The 20902-nt window shown below is 68.4% G+C and overlaps 3 protein-coding genes across 3 annotated transcripts; 1 reads left to right on the top strand and 2 right to left on the bottom strand.

Moving 5' to 3' along the window:
- Window positions 1-4157: 4157 nt before the first annotated feature.
- On the bottom strand, window positions 4158-13886 carry TEDC1 (tubulin epsilon and delta complex 1). Its single transcript, XM_038545961.1, has 8 exons — window positions 13743-13886; window positions 13573-13669; window positions 13014-13216; window positions 12635-12790; window positions 11406-11504; window positions 8927-9013; window positions 8407-8574; window positions 4158-7658 (listed from the first exon to the last, which is right to left on the bottom strand). Exons 1-8 carry the CDS (start codon window positions 13884-13886, stop codon window positions 7335-7337), a joined length of 1278 nt encoding a protein of 425 aa, XP_038401889.1. The 3' UTR covers window positions 4158-7334.
- Window positions 13887-15568: 1682 nt separating this feature from the next.
- On the bottom strand, window positions 15569-16957 carry CRIP1 (cysteine rich protein 1). Its single transcript, XM_038545963.1, has 5 exons — window positions 16806-16957; window positions 16071-16165; window positions 15923-15980; window positions 15802-15848; window positions 15569-15696 (listed from the first exon to the last, which is right to left on the bottom strand). Exons 1-4 carry the CDS (start codon window positions 16843-16845, stop codon window positions 15808-15810), a joined length of 234 nt encoding a protein of 77 aa, XP_038401891.1. The 5' UTR covers window positions 16846-16957; the 3' UTR covers window positions 15569-15696; window positions 15802-15807.
- A 297-nt stretch (window positions 16958-17254) lies between these two features.
- LOC111097177 (basic proline-rich protein-like) lies at window positions 17255-20474 on the top strand. The gene is made up of 3 exons (XM_038545991.1): window positions 17255-18120; window positions 18382-18588; window positions 18972-20474. Exons 1-3 carry the CDS (start codon window positions 17255-17257, stop codon window positions 19054-19056), a joined length of 1158 nt encoding a protein of 385 aa, XP_038401919.1. The 3' UTR covers window positions 19057-20474.
- The last annotated feature ends 428 nt before the right edge of the window (window positions 20475-20902 follow it).

Raw genomic sequence — 20902 nt, 5'->3', positions numbered from 1 at the left:
TTTTTTTTAAAGATTTTATTTATTCATGAGAGACACAGAGAGAGAGAGAGAGGCAGAGACACAGGCGGAAGGAGAAGCAGGATCCATGCAGGGAGCTCGACGCAGGACTCGATCCCAGGATCATGCCCTGAGCTGAAGCCTCAACTGCTGAGCCACCCAGGCGTCCCAAAACAGGGCGACACGCTGACCGACCACGGGTGCAGACCTGTTGTGAGGCTGCAGGAGTTCCAGCGCGTGCGTTCACAGAGGCGGGCAGAGGGCCGCGGGCCGCAGCAGAGCAGCAGACACCTGCCAGGCACAGAGCGCGCCGTCTGTGGCAGGTGCCACCTCCAGCAGTGGGGTCGGCGGTCTTCCCACAGATGGTGCCGGGACAGTGGTCGTCCACGTGGGCACGAAGAGCGCTGTGGGAGCGAACGATACTCTAAACTAACAATAGGTACGTTTAGGAAGGTGAGAGCAATGTCACGGGACGGGTCAGTAAGGAAGAAAGCCCCGAGAGACTCATCTAGAGAGAAAAATCTTTCTGACTTTGGAGTTGGAAAAAAAGCTTAAATGGGCCACAAACAGCAGTGGCCATAAAAAAGAAAAGAGTGATCCATTGGATTATGTAAGTCTTGGCTTCTTTTTTTTTTTCTTTTTAATTTAATTTAAATCCAATTTGCCAACATATAGTATAACCCAGACTCAGCTTCTGCTCATCAAGAGACATCACTGAGGGACACCCGGGTGGCTCAGCAGTGGAGTGTCCCCCTTCAGCTCAGGGCGTGATCCCGGGGTCCCAGGTTTGAGTTCCGCATCGGGCTCCCTGCATGGAGCCTGCTTCTCCCTCTGCCTGCGTCTCTCATGAATAAATAAATTCAAAAAAGAGAGAGAGAGAGAGAGCCATCACCGAGAATGTGCGAAGGCAAATCACAGACAGGGAGGTGCTTCCTGCAGCTCCAACGACGGGCGGAGGACTCCCATCCAGAACGCACTAAGAACCTCTACATGTTGGTAAGAACCATGACACCCCGAGGGGAAACACGGGGGGAGATGCCAACAGGCACGTCCCAAAGGGGCAGCAACGAGGTGGCCAGCCCCTCTCGCCATCGGGAAGGGCACGGCTGCGGGGCCGAGTGTGCGTGGAGGCGCTGAAGCCCCCCCCCCCCCGGCTCTGCCCTGCTGGCGGGGTGCGAGCCGGGGCACCAGCCTAGGAAACGGGCCTCGCCTCCTGCCACTGAGCACAGACACGCTCTGCGGCTGGAGGGTTGCACGGTGCGTGCACATGGGCAACAGATGGCCGGGAAGCGTCACCTGAAACAGCTGCGACAGCCCCGCAGCCCCCGACACAGGGCAGAGCCAGGATGTCTGTACGATGGATTCCGGGCAGCAGTAAGAGCGGGCGGATGACAGCTCCGTGCAGCCAACCCGCGTGAGGTTCACGAATCCAAGGCCGGGGAAAGAAGCCAGACACGAGCGTACGAAACGAATGACTTCATGAAGCCCCAAAACAAGGCGGAAGTAAGTTATCGCGTTGAGAGGTGTGGGCTTCGGGGTGAGCCATACGGAAGTTTGAAATCTATGATCTGAAACAGCTCATGGGAAAAATAAGAGTGGAAGAAAACTTTCTAAAAGTCACAAAACCGGGAAGGCCGGGTGGCTCAGTAGTTTAGCACCGCCTTCAGCCCAGGGTGTGATCCTGGAGACCCTGGATCGAGTCCCATGTCAGGTCCCGGCATAGAGCCCGCTTCTCCCTCTGCCTGTGTCTCTGCCTCTCTCTCTCTCTTTCTCTCTCTCTCTCTCATGAATAAATAAAATCTTTAAAAAATAATTTAAAAAAATTAAAAAAAAATAAAAGTCACAAAACCAGGCAGCCCGGGTAGCCCAGCAGTTTAGGGCCGCCTTCGGCCCTGAGCGTGATCCTGGAGACCTGGGATCGAGTCCTGCACCGAGATCCCTGCCCCACAGGCTGCCCCTGGCGTGGGAGCAGAACAGGGGGACGGGAGGGACGTCCCCACACAGACGGGAGGGGACCGGCGGGCAGGAAGGGCTGCGTCCGAGCGAGCCGAGGCGGTGTTGGGAACTGGGTGGGCTCTGGCTGAGGGGACACGTGAATGCGAAAGAAATGTCGCAGACGAGGAAACGGAGGAGCCTAGGATGTAGGAGAGGCCGCGGGTCTCCAGGCGCTCTCCGTCAAGCCAAGAAGCAACGAGATGATCGGTTTGGTGAGAACAAAATCCAAGGTCTCTGTTGAGCAAACAGGATGCCATGAGCAAGCGTGTGAGCAGGTGACAGGATGGAGAGGATACGATGAGTAAACCCAGCGAGAGACGCACTGTCCCCAACACAAGTGATGAAGGGATACGACCAGGCGGTCGCCTCAAAGGGGCCCGAAGAGCTTAGCGAGCGCAGGCGACGACGGCAGCACCTGGTGCCCCTTGCACTGCAAACCTGTGGACGCCACACAAAGCTGGGGAGGGTCTCGGGGACGGGAGCGTCCCAGCCGGTGGGAGTGTGGGCTGGAAGCGAGCACAGCCAGGTGGAGGGTCGCCCCCGCGCCCGGTCCCCGGCCGGTCTGTGACGCCAGAGCCGGGGGCGGCAGGGAAGTGAGCCTGAGGGACGTGGACACGCACCCACTGGACGGAAGCAGTGACGAGCTGGACACACAGCTCCAAGGACGGAGCCCTGAAAACGGAACACCAAGCGGAGGGGAGCAGAACGCAACACAAAACCTCGCGCGCATTAGGGTCGTGCCGAGGCACCCGAGGGTGCCACGGCCAATTCTCAGGGGCACAAGGTACTTTGAGCTTTTTCAGGACACGGGTACGCACGGCCTGCCGGGTGGCCCGGAGTCGGGGCGCTGCGCTGCCCTGCCGTCCCCTCCAGCGGTCTCTGCAAAGCGGGCTTTCCGGAGCTGCCCCGACACGGGGTCAAAGGCAGCAGCAGGCTGGTCGGCCGGGCCGTGGCGGCCCAGAGGGCAGCGCAGTCTCGGGCGTGAGAAGGCGCGCGGGGCCTCACGGTGTCCGGCAGCCCACGAAAGTACGGTTCTGTGAGAATGACCGCTTTCAGGGGTGCCCGGGGGGCCCGGTGTGCGGAGCGTCTGTCGTCGGCTCAGGGTCCTGGGGTCAGCCCCACGGTCGGGCTCCCTGCTCGGCCCGGGTCTGCTTCCCCCTCCGCCTCTGCCCCTCGCCCTGCTCCTGCTCTTGTGCTCTCTCTCTCTCTCTGTCAAATAAATAAAATCTTTAAAAAAAAAAAAAAAAAAAAGAACATTTTCGGGCAGCCCAGGTGGCTCAGTGGTTTAGCACCATCTTCAGCCCAGGGCGTGATCCTGGAGACCTGGGATCGAGTCCCACGTCGGGCTCCCTGCATGGAGCCTGCTTCTCCCTCTGCCTGTGTCTCTGCCTTTCTCTGTGTGTCTCTCATGAATAAATAAATAAAATCTTAAAAAAAAAAAAAAAAGAACATTTTGATCTTTAAAAAAAAAAGAACATTTTCAGTAGATGGGTACTTGGGTTTGTTTCTGGTTTTTGTTCTGAACTGCCAAGTTGTTAGGACCCAAATGCATATTCGTAAACAGAACTGTCAGAGGTTTCTTTTGAGCAGGGGGGTCCTGTGAAGAGCCCTGGGGGCAATGCCAGACCCCAGCACGGGACCCGGGGAGACCCTCCTGCTGCTGCTGAGCCCCCATCCGCCCCAGGAGAGCAGCCCCGTGCCCATGTGCTCCCTGCACCCGCTCACATCCCAGGTCTGGGGGCTGCACAGGTGTCTCCACCACGTCCACGTCTGGCCCACGGCAACCCAGACAGGCATGGTCCCCCCGGAGGAGGGATATTGGCACATCATCCACAACACCCCACAGCTGGAAGAAGGACAAACACAGCGCCGTCTGTCCACAGATGGGACGGGACTCAGTCTCAGGGTAAGGGCGGAAGGCCTGACCCCTGCTCCCAGAGGCGAGCCGTGAGGACAGGGCCCTGGGTGACCTCAGCCTGTCACAGAAGGACAGAGCGCATGTGGTGCGCTCACCTGAGGGCCCTCCAGGAGCCTCATCCATGCAGCGGACGGGCCGGGGAGTGAGTGTGGATGGGGCCGGGGTTTCAGCTTGACGGGCTGAGGTTCTGGATATCTGCTGCCCAACGGTGGGGAAGTACGTAACACCACTGACCCATACACCTAAAAATGGTTAAGGTCGGAAATTTAATGTTAGCCTTTTACCACCAAGAAATATAAATGGTTCCCAAAACAGGGGTGGGGGGGACCTTGGTGTTATAAAGAATCTGAGTAAACCAGAAGGAAACACAAGAGAGCCATCAGCTCGCGTGCTCCAGAACCAAGTCAGCCACAGAGCCCAGAGCCCGTATCCACCTGGACCCGCCTGGGCCCAGCCCCCACCCCACCTCCCCAGCCCAGCTCGGCTCACCCAGGGGCACGGGGGTTTTCTGGAGCAAAGCCATCGGCGGCTCGGCGGGACAGCCCATCGGGCCACGGGCGTGTGCAGCCCCTGCGCCCCGACCCTCCCGAGCGCTGCGCTGCCCCCACGCACACCCCGTTTCCATGCGTGGACCCCTCCTGGCTCCGGGTCCCCCAGCCCGTCCTCGGCTCTGCCCACCACCCTGACACCTCGACCCGCCGCCCAGCCGCCCAGGGTATGACGGTTATCCTCCGGCGCTGGCAGCGTGTAGGCGCTGCGGGAATGCTGGGGCACAGCCAGCGCAGCCGGGAAGAGCTGGGGAGGCGGCCAGACACCCTGCGGGGGACACGGGGGCTGGGGACACATGAGGGGAGCACCCAGGCCAGGTCACCAGCCGCGCCCCCCACCCAGGCTTCCATCCCGAGTGCATCGCGGCCCCAGAATGTGGACGTGACCAGCCTGCGGCCCCGCCAGCCGCGCCCCCAAGCGTGGGTCCAGCCAGGGTGGGCCAACAGCCCCGGAGGCCCCAAGCTGAAGGGAGAGGCAGCCGGCCGGTGGGCGCGGAGGTCAGGGCCAGGACCCGGGAGCTGGGGCGGGGAAAGGTCGCCGTGGGCGCAGGACACAGACGGACTTGTGTGCACGGCTGCCCGCGGGCCCTGTTGGCGCCGTAGTTGGTAAAACACCCGAGAGGCCAGCACGGGTGCGGGCAAGGACAGCAGACGCAGGTCCTGGAGCCCGCGGGCCCGGGCCACCAAGGCCCCCCCCGTGACGCCTGCGTGGCCTCCTCTGAGGTCTCCTCATAGGTCCCCTCGTGACCTGTGTGTCCTTCCCTCGCGGACCCAGGAGGCCTGGTCACAGCGGGGCGCGTGGCCACACTTACCGGCCGGCTGCCGTGCGGGTCCCCCCTCCTCCCAGCCCCGGGGGAAGGGCCTCCCCAGCCTGGGCTCCAGCCGCCCAGCCCTGCCCTGCGAGGACCCTGCGCCCACCCGGCGGGCTGGTGCCACCTCCCACCTCTCCCGTCCAGGTCCCATGGTGACCCGCTTCCTCTTCCCGGCGGGGCCTCCCCAGGGTCCCACTCCCTTCTGTGTCCTCTACGCCAAGTCTCCGCAGGTCACAAGTGTCACGAAGGGATTCTAGGCTGCCTCATCCTCCCTTGTCCATAAGATGGAGTCTTCAGAGAAGCAGGCTTCTGGCGTCGGTGGTGGCCAGTGGAGCGTGGTGTCCTTGCCCCGCTGAGCCACCCTCAGACACCTGCCTGCCCAGAGCAGCCCCCACTGCCCCTCGCTGGCCGGGCCGGCCCGTAGCGTGCACATGAGCTCTGCCGGCCTGCGCCTGCGCCTGCGCCTGGCACCTCGGAGGTGGGGGGCCCGGCCTCCACCTGTGGGCCGGTCGCATCATGTGCATCTCAGGACTGTCACCGACCAGCCTGGGGCTGCAGGGGAGGCAGAGGAGCGTCACAGGGGCCGCCTGTGGGAGATGGACCTTGCCGACGGCCCCGCACCCCTGCCCGCCTACGGCCGGGCCGCCGGGCCGCGCTTCCCCAGCCACCAGGTGCGTGCTTACGGCGGCACCCGTAGGAGCCCAGCAGAGCGCACCTGCTCCCGGGCAGCTTCCCCCGGCCTTGGCCGCCCGGGGCCGCCCCTCCCCGAGTACCTCTCACGGACATCACAGACACACTCGGGGTTTTCAGTGGGGCTGTATTGGACCTACAGACCGGTCTGAGAAGTGACAGCTCCGTAAGACCGAGCTTCCTTGGGCCTGTAAAAGCCAAGCTTCAGGGGCCAGGGGCGGCCTGGCTCGGACACGGTCCTCCAAGGCGGGCAGTTCTGAGTGGACTCGTTTCTGAGACGCGAAGGGTCCCACCCGGTGGTCGTGATGGCTGAGGGCAGGGCAGGCGGAGGGTCGAGGCCCGTGTGCCTGGCCTACAGCTGGAGCCCCGAGGAGGAGCGGGGGGGCCTGTGGCTGGAGGGAGGGACCCCGGGCCAGGAAGCTGGGGCGCAGGCCCAGAGGCTCTCCTGAAGGGGGAACCTGCCGGCCACTGCCTGGTCCGGCCCGTGCTTCTGACCAGTCTGCCTGGCGTGACAGCACAGAGGGAGCCCCGGCGTGTCCCCCAGGATGGGGGTGGGGACCAGGCTGGCCCAGCCCAGCGCCCCAAGCATGAGCAGCAGGAAAAGCCGAGGATGTTCTGCTGGGGACTCAGGCTCTGGAAGTGTCCCCGGGCCTGAACCGGCTGGCAGCAGCAGGCTGGGGTTCAGCTGCCCCGGGCCAAGGGGAGCCTGGTGGGAGGCAGGATGAGGCCGTCTGCGCCTGCTGGGTGAGGGGTGCCGACAGGCTGAGGCCCCTGCGATGGAGGGGGCCTGTTCCGGCGCGCTGGGGGCACGTCCCCCAGACACAGATGGCTCTTTGTCAGGGCCGAGCCCAGCTCCCCCATCGGACTCACGAACAAAGCCCCCTCTGTCCACAGTGGCCTCCCCCTCACCCCCAGCACCGCCCCCAGGAAAGGAACAGAGCCCCCACCCCAGGCTCCCAGCCAGCGTCCCTGCCCAACACACGCACACACCAGGCCCAACGAGGCGGGGCATGCGGTGGGGGCCCGGATGCAGTGCGTGAGGGGCACCGGCGACCCTGATGCCTGACACCCAGGGGCCCCTTCCCCCAGGCCTGAGCAGACCCAGCCCCGCCCAGACGGCAACCTGGAAGGGGGGCGGGGGGGGCAGGACAGGGCCTCACCCCTGCAGGGAGGCCTCTACAACCCAGTTGTGCGTACTCTCTTGGTCCTGAATGCCCACGGACACCTCGCTGGGCCTGTCGTCCTGCCCCAGTATCGCCAGCCAGGAGGCTGGGCTGTGCCCGGTGAGGACAGCCACGGGCTCTGTGTCTGCCTCGTCCCCGGGGCCCGGCCCCCCTGGAGGCCTCTCCCTGGAGGAGGGCCACCCACAGCCCCTCAATGACCAGGCGGCAGGATCCAGATGAGGCCGGGCAGGGCCGCCGCCAACTGGGCCAGCTCCTGCCGACACTGGCTCTGCAGCTGGCGCAGCACCGCCTCCAGGCAGGCCTCCCGGCTGCGCAGTGCCCCAATCACCTCGGCAGCCCGCAGCCCCGGGCCCCCCGAGGCTCTGGCATCACTCTTCACCAGCCGGCAGGGTCCGTGGGGCTGGGCCGGGGCCCCACCTTCCTCCCAGGCCCGCCGAAGCGCCGCCAGCTCCTGTCCCACGGCCTCCTGGGTGGCCCGCTGCAGAGCGCTCCACTCGGACCCCGAGCCTCCAACCTGCGTTGGGGACAAGGCGGCTCGTGAGCCAGGGGCAGCCGCCCCCTGGCCAGGACACAGGCTGCAGGCCCAGATCCCACTCCTCCCCGGGGAAGGGGCCAACCCCGGTGCTGGCTGTCCAGCCTGTACATCACCCTCCCCGAGCACCTGAGCCCTGAGCCAGCAGTGGGCCCGGGACACGGCCAGCACCCGAGCACCCAGCGGACTGCAGCACCGCCCAGCGGCAGGCCAGCCAGCTCACCAGGTCCCCCGGGGCCTGTTCAGAGCCGAGGGCCAACCCTCCAGCCACCTACCCCCACCCCCACCCACCGTGCCGGGGTCAGGCTCGGCCTCCCACACCCACTGCCTTCCCAGGGCTCCCAGGAGGGGGACAGCGCCTGCCCAGCACTGGTGCTCCAGGCAAGCCCAGCCCAGGGGCGGGGGAGTGAGAAGAGGCTGTGTCCCCAGTCGTGGCCCTGACCCTGGCCCTCAGCGGGCTCCGCTGCAGGCAGCTTGGGAGAAACGCCTGCAAACATCAAACACGCTCCAGGGGTCACCACCACGGACGGGAGGGGCCGCAGGCTGCTGGGAACACCCCCGCTTCACGGGGTCCTGAAGACTTTAGGGAAAACCCTGCCTGCAAGTTACTTCACGATGCCTCAGAAAAGGCGAGGCAACTGGGGTGGCTCCCGGGGAGCAGGGCGGGGCTGGGGGGCTGGGAGGGGCTACGTGGGGACAGAGCGCAGTCCCTGCATCAGCGCCCCCTCACCCTGGCCTCCCAGGCCGCCCGCCGGGGCTCCACGGCTCCCTGCAGCTCCTCGTGCAGGGCCTGCAGCTGCTGAGCCACCATCTCCAACTGGTCAGCCCCCGACTCGGGGATCCTGGGCAGAAACGGGGGCTGTGCGGCCTCCAGGGGGCAGGCCCCCAGGACGGTGTCCTGCAGAGAGAGACCCCACCCTGTAAGAGGCAGGCAGCGAGCCCAGGGCTCCTAACCACAGGCCCAGCCCCTCAGCCCATGGGGCCGGCGCCCACCGCCGTGGGTGGACAGCTACCTGTCACCCCAGCAGGCCAGAGGCCAGGGCAGGCTGGATGCTGAGAAGTTGGGGCTCCCGGGGAGCTGGGCAGCAACGGGGACGGGACAGAGTCCTGGAGAGGGCCCCGGGTCTGAAGCTGGCTTCATGGCCGGGTGTGTATGCGCCCCCCGCCCCCGACGCCCCTTCCCGTCTGGGCAGTATGGAGGTGCCCCCAGGGCTGCTGGCTGCACTCAAGGCTGGGGGGCCCCGTCGTACCATCCACTGCCAGAAGACCAGCTCCCGGCGCCGCCACGCCAGGGCAGCCTCCAGGCGCGCGTTCTCACTCTCCAGCCTCCGGAGCAGCTGCAAGGCAAAGCACACAGCGCGGCCAGGTCAGAGCCCCACCTGCCCACCGGGGAGCCCCAGCGCCGACGCCCGTCCCTCTGGCCCGCAAGCCCGTCACCGCCGCCACTGCCGGCCTGGCCATCTCCGGGCAGGCAAGGCAGGGCAGCCCCACCTCCAGACGCGACCGGGCCGACACGCCCACGGTCCCCACGGAGTCAGGAGCGGACATCAAGCACCTTGGACTCAGGACCTCTGCCCCACAACCCTCACTGGGGGCCGCAGCCCGAGACGGCGGGCAGGTGAGGGAGCCCAGAACGGGGAGCCTGCCGGGCTCTCGGGAGAGGGAACCCCTCCTGGGCAACCTGGGAACCCCAGCGGCAGGGAGGCCGGGTTGCACACCCCGAACCTGCGCCCCCCACACAAACAGGTGGACCCACAGACGGCCACGGGCCCCAGGGCTGCTGCCGCTCGCGGAGTGCCTGCCCCGGCCTCGGCCTCCAGGAGCTTGGCGGGGGTCAGGAGTCCCACACTGGGGGGCCCACTGGTCACTGGGGAGGCGCAGTCAGGCCTCCTCGAGCCCCGTCCGGGCCCCAGCACGCCCCGCCACCCCCACCAGGAAGCCACAGGCCTGCACCTGCTGTGGCTCCTCTGAACACAGCACACCCGCCGGGCGGCACCCACAGCTCCTTCTAGAAGGCAGACCTGCCGGGCTTCCTGGGAACCCAGCGGCGCGCTGTGCGGCCAGGACGAGGGGCCAGAGCACAGCGGCCAGCGAAGAGCTCTGCCACGCCGCCGGCGGGAAGGTTCGGGGCACACGCCCTACACACCGGCCCGGGGTGGGGCCCGGGTCTCCCCACCCGGAGGGGCCCCTGCTCTGCCCCCGCTCCGCAGCAGACGGCCAGCAGGCAACCAGGAGTCCACTTCCTACAGCCGGAACCTGGGGCTCCAGGGGCCAGATGGGGACAGCCTCGCCCCCTGCCCCTCCAGCGGGGGGGCCTAGCGGAGCACAGCCCCGGAGGCTGAGAGGAGCGCCCTGCAGACCACGTGCGCGCAGGCGAGCTCAGTTCTGTGGTTTCCGAGAACAGTCCGCGGGGGCTCCCCACCTCCCAGGCTAGGGAAAGGGGGGCAGGCACAACAGGAAGGCGCAATGAGTCCCCGCTGCCCCCCACCTCCGGCCCGGTGCTGGAGTCCCCCCCTCCCCCCGCTGCAGCCCGCTGCTGTGGCCAGGCACAGGGACGCGAGAGGCCTGCAGGCCCAGCCCGGAGCCAAGCACGCGTGCTGCCCAGCTGCTCCGCGGCACGCCTGGCCACCCACAGCAACCACAGATCTCTCCAGAAGCTTCTGGGACCCATCCCAGGAGTGCAGGTCCTTTGGGTACACTGGCCCAGGTTTCTGCCACTCGCCCTCCAGAGACGCTGGGAAGGAAACCGATCGTGACCCCCATCCACCCCACGCCACCTGCGGTCCTGCAGCTGCAACACGCCCCAGCGTCAGACAGGAGGGGGGGCATGCAGGCCGGGGCCCCCAGGGGCAGGAGGCCCGGCCTCGCTGAGTCACCCGTAAAAGGGCACCTCGGGTCGCCGAGATACTACTGCCTCCGCACGGCCAGGGACAAGTGCAGCCCTGCCTGAACGGGGCCAGCCAGGTATTGGCCAGGGATGCGGGCCTGGCAGGCACCCCCAGGTGGCCACCCCAACCCCACTAACGGGATACAGGACCTTCTGGGAGCACGTGACTCCAAGGCTGGGATCTGCTGGGCCTGGAAAGAGCGGCCGCACCAGCCCTGAGCCTCAGCCCTCCTGCCTGGCCAAGTGCCCCCCAGGCTGCATGGTGCCAGCCTCACACTCTGGACGAGCCAGAGTCCAGCCCTCAAGTGACAGCCAGCCCTGGGCCTGGCCCAGGACACCCTGGCCGTGCCAGCCCAAGGGAAGGAAACAATCATGACAGATCGGGGGCCACCGAAACGAAAGTCAGCAAAGTCGGGCCATGCTAGACCAGCCCTCTGCCCACCACCTCCATCGCCAGATGACCCCTGCTCGGGCTCCAGGCACCCCCATCGTGACCTTGACCCTCAAGCAGTCTTCCTTAATTCCAAAGGGCCCCCTCCCCCAGCTGCCAGTCCAGCCTAGACACCTGTGCCCCTGGGGCCCTAACCATGCCCAGCCACAGGCACACACAACAGCCGGTCTGCATCCTGGTCTAGGGTGCCAGGGGAGGCCCTCTGGACGTGCCTGTCCCCCACATCAGCAAGATGGTGAGTTGGGCAATCACTCAGAGATCAAAGCGGGTCGGCTGGGTCCTCCTTCGCAGCCCCCCGCCCACCTCAACCCCACTACCTCTGGTCTCTGCAGTCCTACGGCACCGACACACACCTGGCTCAGACAGGAGGGGGACCCACACCAGCCCTCACCTGCCGGCCTCCCTCCGGGTCCCTGAGCATCTCGGTCTCAGCAACAGACAGGTGGCCGAGGCTTCGGTCACTGTGGCAGCCACGGGTATACGAGTGGATCTGAAACAGGCAGTGCCAACCCCAGGCTGAGCAGGAGGAAGCAAGGAAACGGGCCTCGCCTTGCCAAGGTGGTCCAGGGCAGGCCAGGGTCAGGCTCAGAGAGCAGTCAGCACTGCGGGGGTGCTGGCCCAGGGCCCTCCCAGAGACCCCTGCAGTGGGAGGGGCGCTGGACAGTCCCCCTGTAGCCTCCCTGTCCCACCCAGTTCCCAGGGGCATGGTGGGAATCGAATGGGGCACCCCTGCTTCTCCCTAAGTTCACTGAGTGCCAGGTCTACGTGGGGGGAGAAACAGCCTCTGGACAGGCTACATGGTCCGGTGGAGCCAACAGCAGGGACACAGAGTGACCATTTGGGTCTGGGAGGCAGGGAAGCTTCTCGGCAAGGTGAGGCCTGAAGGCATCACGGAGGTTAATGAGTGGCCATGGCCCACGCAGGAGGAGCAACTGGAGCCCAGGCCAAGCAAGAGACAGGTTCTAAGAAGGGCTGAGGGAGCAAAAGGCTCTCTGCAGGGGTGCAGGGTGCAGGGGCACAGGAGTGCAGGGATATAGGGGTTTAAGGGTGCAGGGGTGCAGGGTGCATGCATACAAAGATGCAGGGATACAGGGGTGTGGGGTGCAAGGGTACAGAGGTGCAGGGATACAGGGGTGCAGGGATGCTGGGTGGCGGGGCCCACAGTGGTGGGAGTGGGAGTCTGAGCATCCCTGCCCAGTGTCCTCTGAGCCTAGCTGCAGTGGGCCTGTAAGGGTGACCTGTGCCCCCATCACGGAGCCTTACCAGCCTCTAGGAACCCTACAGAAGCTGCCCACTGCCCACGAGCACCCAGGATGTGGTAGGAGGGGGTACCTTCCTCCCGGAAAAACACCAAGGCAGCTGCGGCTCCCCCAGGGCCCAGAGATCATTCTGCTCAGAGACGGAGCCTGAGGCCCCTGACGACTTCCAGGAACAGGCTCCCCAACCCATGGCTCCCTGTCCCAGCGATGCCCAGGTCCACCTGCCCTGGACTCCCCTGGACCACCTGGAGCCCGGGGCTCAGGATCCGGGCCACTGCAGGGCACACCCGGGCTCCTGGGTGGACAGGCCTCGGGCAGAGAGAGGCCGCGGGCCCCGGGGACAACCCTCAAGCCCCAATACCTTGCCCAGGAGGGCACACTGCTCCTGCTGACTGGTCATCAGGTTTCGCCACTGCAGCCGCAGCTTTCCCATCAACCACTGCAAGTGGCGTATGTCCACAGGGCCATCTGCACCCCCGCAGGCCGCGGGCGGGCCAGGACTGGCCGGGGCTTCGCCCTGGAGAGGGAACGGGGGTCACGCCCTGCTCCCCCACCCCCTGCGGAGACCCCGAGGGAGAGAGAGAAAAGACGCCCCCCCACCCCGAGTGAAAGCCGTGGGCCCCCGGGGCTGCCCGGAAGGGGGGAGGGCAGGAGGCCGGCGCAGGGGTGGCCCCGCCGACCCCCAGGGCGGCCCCGAGGGCTGGCCCAGGCCGCCCGATGCCCGCTCACCCCACACGCACCTGGCACAGGGCTACCTCGTCGCCCAGCCGCACGCGTGTCCGGCCCAGCAGCCGCTCGAGCAGGGGCCCGCGGGCCAGGAGCCAGGCGAGGGCCAGCAGGAGCTCGCGGCTGCCCCGGGCGCCGTCCTCGGGGAGCTGTGCCAGCGCCCGCCGGGGGTAGCCCTGGGAGCGCAGCGCCCTCTTCACCAGGCGGACTTGAGCCTCTGGGAAGGGGCCCGGCTGCTCAGGGGGCGCCCAGTGGGCACCGCCCCGCCCGGGCCTCCGGGGCCCCGCACGGCCACCAAGCGGAGGCCCGGGTCGCAGGGGTCAGCAGGGCACTGGGGGCGGGGCGGAGGGGCGCCGGGGCTCGGGGGCGGGGCTCACGAGGGGGCGGGGCCTCGCCGGAGCGGGGCCGTGGCCGGGTGGGCGGGGCCAGAGCCGCGGGGGCGGGGCTTACCGGGGGCGGGGCCACAGGAGCCGGAGGCCCCCGCGGCGAGTGGGCAGGGCCAGGGCTGCGGGGCGCGGCTTCCTGCGGGGGCGGGGCTCGCGGTGGGCGGGGCTCGCGGTGGGCGGGGCTTACCCAGGGCCGGGGGCGCCGGCGGGGCCCGGGGCGCAGGGGCGCAGTCGCCCGGCAGCGGCGAGAGCGCGAGGAAGAGCATCCGCCAGAGCGGCGGGGCCTGAGCGATCAGAGGGCGGCGGTCAGCGTGGCCGCCGCCGCCCCGCCTCCCCCAGCCCCGCCGCGGGCCTCACCGCCTCCGGACGGTCGAACTTGGCGCGGCGGAAGGTCTCGGGGCTGGGCCCGGCGGGCAGCGTCCGGCTGAGCGCGGCGATGGCGTCCGGCAGGGCCCCGGCCGCGCCCGCCCGCTCCTGCTCCGCCCGGCGCCGCCGCCCCATGTCGCCCTCGCGGTCCCGGCGTCCGAGGCGGGCGGTGCGGCGCGGCCCGGACACGCCCCCAGCGCCCGCGGCCCCCGGCGGACGCGCTTCCTGCGCCGCAGCGGCCAATGCGCGTCGGCGGCTCCGCGGGGCCCGCCCCCTGCAGCCCGGAGGCGGCCACGGCCCCGCCCGCCCCAAGCGGCGCCCGCAGGGCCAGCGCCCGGGAGCGCAGCGCGGCGGGGCCGGGCCCCGAGGCCCCCGAGGCCCCCGCGCACCCCGGCCGCCCTGCTCGCCGGCCCCGCCCCGCCCCCGCCCCTGCCCCTGCCCCTGCCCCTGCCCGGGTCCGGCCGTGCGCACCGACGCCGCGGGGCGGGGCGGGGCGGGGGGCAGCCGCGTCTCCGGTGTCTCGGACGGCGCCCGGGCCTGGGGAGCCGGCGGGCTGCCTGCGGTACGCGTGGGCACGGGCGTGACCCCCCGCGCCCCGGAGCCCAGGCCCCGCGCCCGCCCCGCCCGCGCCCCCCTCCGGCTGGCCGCCCTGCCCACGGGCGGGGGTGCAGCGCCCTGCGGCCGTCGGGACAACGAGCACACCCTGGCCCCGCCGCGCGGCTCCGCGGCTCCTCTCTGCGGCTTCCCGTGGGAGGCTCTTCCCCCCCACCCGTGTCCTGCGCTGCTGGGCCGCCCTCCGGCCACAGGCGTGGAGGCTCAGCCCTCATCCTGCATCCGCCCCACCTGGCTGTGAGCCCCTGAACCCGCAGGAGGCGGGAGCCACCGCTGAATCTCCAAGTCCCCCGCCCCGGCCCCTGCCCCGCTGTCCCCTGAGAAACCCTGCCTCGCCTTAGCACCGTCTGTTCCCTCCTACCCGGTCCCCCCAGACGTGCTCTGGCTCCACCGCCTAGGCTCTGTGAGCCACCCTACAGCTGGCCCTTGAAACCTCCCGACACTGTCCAGCTCAGGCCTCCACGGCCACGGGCAAAACCCTGGGGTAGGGCCAAGGCCCAGGAGGGGTGGCCCTCTGCCAGGGCCCGAGTCCGACTGGCTGGGAGGGGGCGGGGAATGGGGAGGCTCCAGTGTGGCCCAGCCTGCAGGTGCCCCCAGAACTGACAGGGGAGTTTCCAGAAATCCCCCAACTACGCACTGCCCAGCCAGTCCTCAAATTCCCCATCTGGTGGCCGGCGGCCGCTTGGGCCTCGGAGTGGAGGGCTGTGGGGGACAGCGGTGGTAGTGTCCAGGCGATACCCCCGCGGGTACGTGGCCTGCCTGGCACACGGGGCGGGTGGGTAATGGGGACAGGGTGCGGCAGGAAGCGGGGAGAGCACGCAGGGACTCCCCAGCCCAACTCCCCCAGAGCTTCTCAAAAACCGGAACTGTGTGAGCACAGCAGATGCACCCTGTGGCCACCGCCCACCGGCTGGAGGCCTCATGTTGCCACTGAAGTGTGGGCGCTCCCTCGGCCCCATCCCAGAAGCTCTGCGGGTCCGGGCGCTGGACAGCCGAGCCGCCGTGGGGCCTTCCAGGCACACAGCCGCCTGCCCCGTGGAGGAAGCTTCGGCCTGCGGCGGTCCCCAGCACAGCAGCCACCAGGGCAGGGGGCAGCAAGGCTGGCCGCAGCAGGAAGAGCTAGTGTCCCTGGCAGGGCCTGGGGTCACAGGGGCCAGCTGCAGCCTCCCCCCCACACACACCTCCTCAGCACACACAGGCAGGGCTTCTGAGCATTCAGCTTTATTGAGGGCACGAGAGTCTACAGGGGAGCCCCGGGTGCCAGGGGATGAGGCCTGCCATCAGCCTGGAAGGGTGTGGCCCGGTGGGCAGCCAGGGATGGCCTTTCCATGACCTGTGCAGAGAGACACGGAGACAGGTGAGAGCGGGCCCAGCGAGCCTCGGAGCTCGCTTAGGAGCGGGGGCCGCATCCGCCAGGCTGGGGGACGTGGGGGTGTACCTGGGTTTACTTGAAAGTGTGACTCTCGGCTCCACCCCGCCCAAAGCCTGCAGAAAAAAAGAGTAGGCAGGTTAGGGGGAGCCAGGGGCTGGGGGGGCAGGTCAGGGGCCCTGAAGCGTACCTTTAGGCCCGAACATGGCGGAGTAGCAGGGGTGGTTGCAGTAGGGCTTGCCTTCATGCTGCAAAGAGAAGGGCCATGAGGGGCTGTGGGCCCTCGCCCAGCCCTGAGCCCCTGCCGCCCTGCACGCCCACCTGCGCGCCCCACCTACCTCGGCGTGGCCCCCTGACGTCAGCGTCTTTCCACATTTCTCACACTTCAGGCAAGGCCGATGCCAGTCCTTCCCCAGAGAGGTCACCCGCTCAGCTGCAGAGGCACAGACACCCCCCAGGGTGAGGCCCTGCTACGGGGTCACAGGGCACACCAGCCTCCTCCACCTGCCCTGCTCCCACCCACGGCCGCCCAGGGTCCCAGCTGGCCCTTGTGCCCAGGAGTAGGGAGGGGCACCTCCAGTCCCCAGGGCAAGCTAAGAGGGGGCGCTGGGGGGCCAGGGCTGGGGGCCTGGCTGAGCTGCAGGCCGGAGGGGTGGGGCCTGCGGGGCGCCCTTCTCTGGGGCGGAGGCGGGGAAGACACTTCCCACTTCCTCCCTCCGGGGTGGACCCCGGGGCGCGGGGCGGGGAGGCGGCACCCGGGATCGCGCCCCGAGCGCCGGTTTCCGCGTCTGCTTCTACTTAGCGATGGGAGGGGCGGCTCGAGCGCGGTCCCCACCCAGGGCGCGCCGCGGGGGGACGGCAGGGAACGGGGTGACCAGGGCCAGGGAGGAGCAGCAGGACCGAGGGGGGACACAGCGGGGCGGGGGCAGGGGGGCTCCGACGCCGGGTCCCCCCGCACAGCCCGGCGGCCGGCGGCTCGCTGCCCCAGGGTCCCGGGCGCGCCCGCCCTCCAGGGAGACCCGCCCGCTCGGCCCTGGAGGGGCCCGGGCTGGGAGGGGGCGGGGGGCGCTCACCGAAGTACACCTCCTTGTCGCACTTGGGGCACTTAGGCATAGCGGCTCGGGTCCGGCGCGCACGTCAGGGCAGGAGCGGACGGGAGAGCGGGACTGGGTGGGTGCGGCCGGGCGCGCGCCTTTCAGCGACCCCAAGGCCCCGCCCCTTCGAGACCCGCCCCCTCGCGCCCCGCCCCCGAGTCGAGGACCTGGACCCGAGGGCCTGGTTCCAGGCCAAGCAGCTAGGAAAGGTCATCGGTCCACCCCCGCCTCCGGGCAGCACCCGGGCCAGCCGACGGGGGGCGGGGGGGGCGCCCGGGGGCGCGCGGGAGTCCTTGGAGATGCACCGAGGGGGCGGCTGCTCCGGGGGCAGCAGGGGTCTAGGGAGAGGGCTCCCCAGGTCGGGAAGGCGCTCCCAGCCCGAGCCCCCGGATGCTTGGGAGCCAGGGAGGGGCCGAGTCACCGCTAAAATGCAAATCCCTGCAAACCGGCGTGGGCTCGCTCCTCCGCACCGCACCGCCCGTGTCCCGCAGAGGGTCGGGGACAAGCTGCCGGGGCATCTCAGCCTGGTGCCGCCGCTCCAAGACCTCGCCTCCGGCCTCCTCACTCCTGGAGCCTGGACACCCCCCCCCCTGCCCCGCCGCTGCCCGCGAGACCACAGGACAGCAGCCCGGGGGACCTGGACGAGGGGGCTCCAAGTCGGGGCGTCCCCTGCATCAGTGTCACCGCGATCTGTCACCGCGATCTGTGCGGCCCGGCTTTGTCAGGGAAGGCGCGACCAGCCGTGCCCAGGGCATCTCGTCCAGGGAGGGGCTCCTTATCTCTGTGGGAAGCGCACGAGTGAGCACGGCGGGGGCAGTGCAGGGCCGCCGCCCAGGGAAAGTGGGGGCTGGCGCCGGGTGGAGCCGGCAGCCTCCACGCACCCGGGGTGGGAGCGCCCAGGGGCGCGGGCTCCTGTCCGCCTTGTAGCCCCGGCCTGGGCGGGGGCCTGGCCTGCGGGAATCCCTGCCCTGTCCTCCCTCCGGGTCACTGGCAGCCTCTCCACCTCCCTCTCTAGCTGCTGGGGAGCGGCGCCCTCCCTCGGGGGCTCTGTGGACCCTTCACCTCCGGCCGCAGCAGCACCATCCGGGGCTTCGGGGTCACTCTCTGCCCGGACCCCAGCCAGTCTGCCCCTCCTGCCCTTCCTCCACGGGTCCCTCCCTCTGGCTACCCTGGACACACCCGTCTCTCAAAACAAAACAGGCCCTGGGCCTCTCCAGGCCGCATCTTCATGGAAGGTGCTGGAGACCATCCTCGAACAGGACCCAGGGGCGCCTGCCTCCCCACAGAGCACACGGTGACTGCGGCTTTGCCCACTGACCCATCATAGGCCCCTTGGCTGTCACTGGGGGACGGGAGGGAAACCATGGGCGCCCCCACCCCCGGCCCCCACCCGCCTGGCCTCTGCCCCCCCAAGCCTGGCTTGGGGTGGGGGTGGCAGCTTCTGTGGTTCAAGGGCCACGGAGACCACCTCCAGGGCCAGCCCCCCATGAGGATGGCACCCTAGACCCCACAGCCTCACTTCCTGCTCCTCACTCTGCCCTCTACTCACCCCCAGCTCCGCCCCCCCGCCCCCGACTCCCTTCCTGAAGCCACAGCTGGACTCTGCACGCCTGGCACCACATCCGGGAACCCCTCAGTGGCTGGCTGGCTGTCGCCCTCAGGAGCAGGGGTGCACACCACACACTGGCGGAGCCCCCAGACTCCCACCCACGGACACTGCCCCTGTGGCCGGCGCTGGGGCACCTCGGCACGGTTTCTGCAGGTAAGCCCACCAGCCCGCCCTCCCCCACGGCCCCACCCGTCCCTTGGTGTCTCCCCGGCCTGGCCTGTTGCTGCTGCAGACAGGCAGGGTGACGGGGTGGGGGTGTGGGGGGCTGACTTCCCCGTCTCCCGGCTCCAGGAGCTGGAGAGAGGCCGAGATGGGGAAGAGCAGGACGTGGAGGGCGGGAAGATGGACACTCAGAAACAGACACAGCAGAGGACAGCAGTGTAGACATGGGGGTGCAGCATCGGGGCAGGGGCTGCAGCAGAAGGGCCCTAGGCCCCAGACCACTGCTGACACGGTGTGGGGGGTTCTCTCGTAGTGGATCACGGGGCTCCAGCCACGTGCGTACTCCCACTCATGTCACGTGTACCCCCTTGCAGCTTCCTGAGAAGGCTGCCCTGCACGGGGGTGCTGGCTGCAGGCCTGGGGCTCCAGGGCAGGGCTGCCTCCACCCCGCCCCGATGATGGGCCACGCACAGGGTGCCAGGCTGTGCCCACATGTGTCCCGGTGCCATGGACACAGCCGTGTATGAGTGCGTCTGTCTGGGTACCCCAGCTGCCTCCCCATGTTTCCACCCAGCCTGCACCCCCAGCCCACCTTAAGGCTCCAGGCGGGGGCGGGGGGAGGCCATGAGCCAGCCTTGTCCGCTTCTCCACCCACCGCGCCCCGGGGTTGCCTCCCCCACTGCGACTCCAACCGCGCCCACCATGGGGGAGGCCCCCCTTTGAAAACGGTTGATGAGGTTCTTGCTAGCTTGCCTTGCTGTTATTCCCCGTTGCCATGGTCACGGGACTGCAGAGTGACGGGAGGATGCCAGAGGGGGCCAAGGGCCGTGCGCCTGGCCCTCCAGTTGGTATACAGCACAGTTTTTCCAGACACTCACACACACACACACACACACACACACACACACACACACACTCCCTGGAACCCTCGAAAATCATCAGCCACAGACTGGCATGCTCCTCAAGTCCCCGGAGCTTCCCACCTACCTTGCTGGGCCACGGGGCCTGGAACCCCTCAGCAGCTGCGGTCCCCATCACCCCCCAGACTCTATGTCCGGGAGCACCCCCATCTTGGGCTCGGCTGGGTACCAGTCCGGGCCCTGACGGCCTCCCCTGGAGATCTGCCCCCCTCCCCAGGTGCAAGGCCTCCTACTCCCATCAGCTCACCTGGCTCAGGACGCACCTGTGGGGGGTCAGAGCGCTGACCTGGCTCAGGGGACCAGTTCAAGACCCAAATCTGCCCTGCCCAGACACCCACCCCCTGGCCCCGCTCCTTGGAGGGCGCTATGGCATTTGGTGCCTGAACAATGGAGGACACCATGGGCCTCCCCACCTTGCGCCCTGGTGCTACCAGCAGGCACAGGGGCCGTGTCCGAGCGGGAGGCACAAAGCGGCCAGGACGCAGACGCCTGCTGGCCCCAGGCTGCCTCTGTGCCCAGAATGCCCCGCCTTGTTCCAGGACAGCATGGGGGTACCCCAGGACCCCCGAGACCTGGGGGAGGCAGCTGCGGGGTTCTGGTGCACCAAGCAAGACCTCAGTCCGCTTGCCCTTCCCTCCACACACACCCCCGCCCCACCCTTGCCTTGCCCAGGTTGCTCCCTCCTAAGGCTCAAGGGCCAAGTGCCCCGGGGCAGCTGCTGGCTCCCTCCCCAGTGTGCACTCCTCTGCCCTCCCCAGGCCCAGCTGAGTCATGGACGCTCAGACATTCCCAGGGCCTATTTTCAGCAGCTTGTCCCCCGGGACCCCCGGCCTGCTCTGAGGTTCTGCCCCAGAGCGGGTCTGCTGGGCCCTCCGTGGCCGCTCCTTGGCCCTGAGGCAGGAGAAGGGTTGGGGCGCTGCACCTTCGCAGGAGGACTCTGCTCCTGACCACCTGGGCCTCACCCGGGCCACGTGAGAGGGCCGCCCCGCTCCTCCTGTCCTGGAGGCGGGAGTGGCACAGAGGATGGCACCGCCAGCCCTGAGCTCCCTCAGTCAGCCCCGCATGGGCGCCAGTCTGGCCAGTTGGGGTGACCCTCGTCCCCCACGGAAGCTAAGCCTCGTTCCAAGGATCCATGTCCTGGAGACAAAGCCCAAGCAGAACTGCCTCAAATTCTGGCCTCACGAGTCCAGCAGCTGAGCCTTTCGGTGGGCCCGAGCCCGAGCCTCCCACCCCCGGCAGCCGGCCAGGCCCGGGAAGTGTGCTGCCTACACCTGCGGCCCTGGTGCCCTGCCAGTCTTCACCTGGCCCAGCCCCCGGCAGCCCAGAGCCAGGGTCACCGGCGCTTGCTGACTTCTTGACACCGATCCCGGGGACCACGGCTAGGG

Source organism: Canis lupus, chromosome 8 (genome assembly GCF_011100685.1).
Source record: "Canis lupus familiaris isolate Mischka breed German Shepherd chromosome 8, alternate assembly UU_Cfam_GSD_1.0, whole genome shotgun sequence".
NCBI classification, from domain to species: Eukaryota; Metazoa; Chordata; class Mammalia; order Carnivora; family Canidae; genus Canis; species Canis lupus.
Note: the sequence above shows the minus strand (reverse complement) of the source record. Positions and strands in the feature narration are given on the sequence as shown.

Coding starts and splice junctions, on each gene's coding strand:
- LOC111097177 (XM_038545991.1), top strand. CDS start 17,255: ATGCAAATCCCTGCAAACCGGCGTGGGCTCGCTCCTCCGCACCGCACC. Junction 18,121..18,381: donor GCCTCCCCACAGAGCACACG/GTGACTGCGGCT, acceptor ACTCACCCCCAG/CTCCGCCCCCCCGCCCCCGA. Junction 18,589..18,971: donor CCTCGGCACGGTTTCTGCAG/GTAAGCCCACCA, acceptor ACCCCCTTGCAG/CTTCCTGAGAAGGCTGCCCT.
- CRIP1 (XM_038545963.1), bottom strand. CDS start 16,845: ATGCCTAAGTGCCCCAAGTGCGACAAGGAGGTGTACTTCG. Junction 16,166..16,805: donor CGACAAGGAGGTGTACTTCG/GTGAGCGCCCCC, acceptor GTGCCTCTGCAG/CTGAGCGGGTGACCTCTCTG. Junction 15,849..15,922: donor CGCCATGTTCGGGCCTAAAG/GTACGCTTCAGG, acceptor TTTTTTCTGCAG/GCTTTGGGCGGGGTGGAGCC.
- TEDC1 (XM_038545961.1), bottom strand. CDS start 13,886: ATGGGGCGGCGGCGCCGGGCGGAGCAGGAGCGGGCGGGCGCGGCCGGG. Junction 13,217..13,572: donor GCCGGCGCCCCCGGCCCTGG/GTAAGCCCCGCC, acceptor GCCCCTTCCCAG/AGGCTCAAGTCCGCCTGGTG. Junction 8,575..8,926: donor TGGTCTTCTGGCAGTGGATG/GTACGACGGGGC, acceptor CTCTCTCTGCAG/GACACCGTCCTGGGGGCCTG.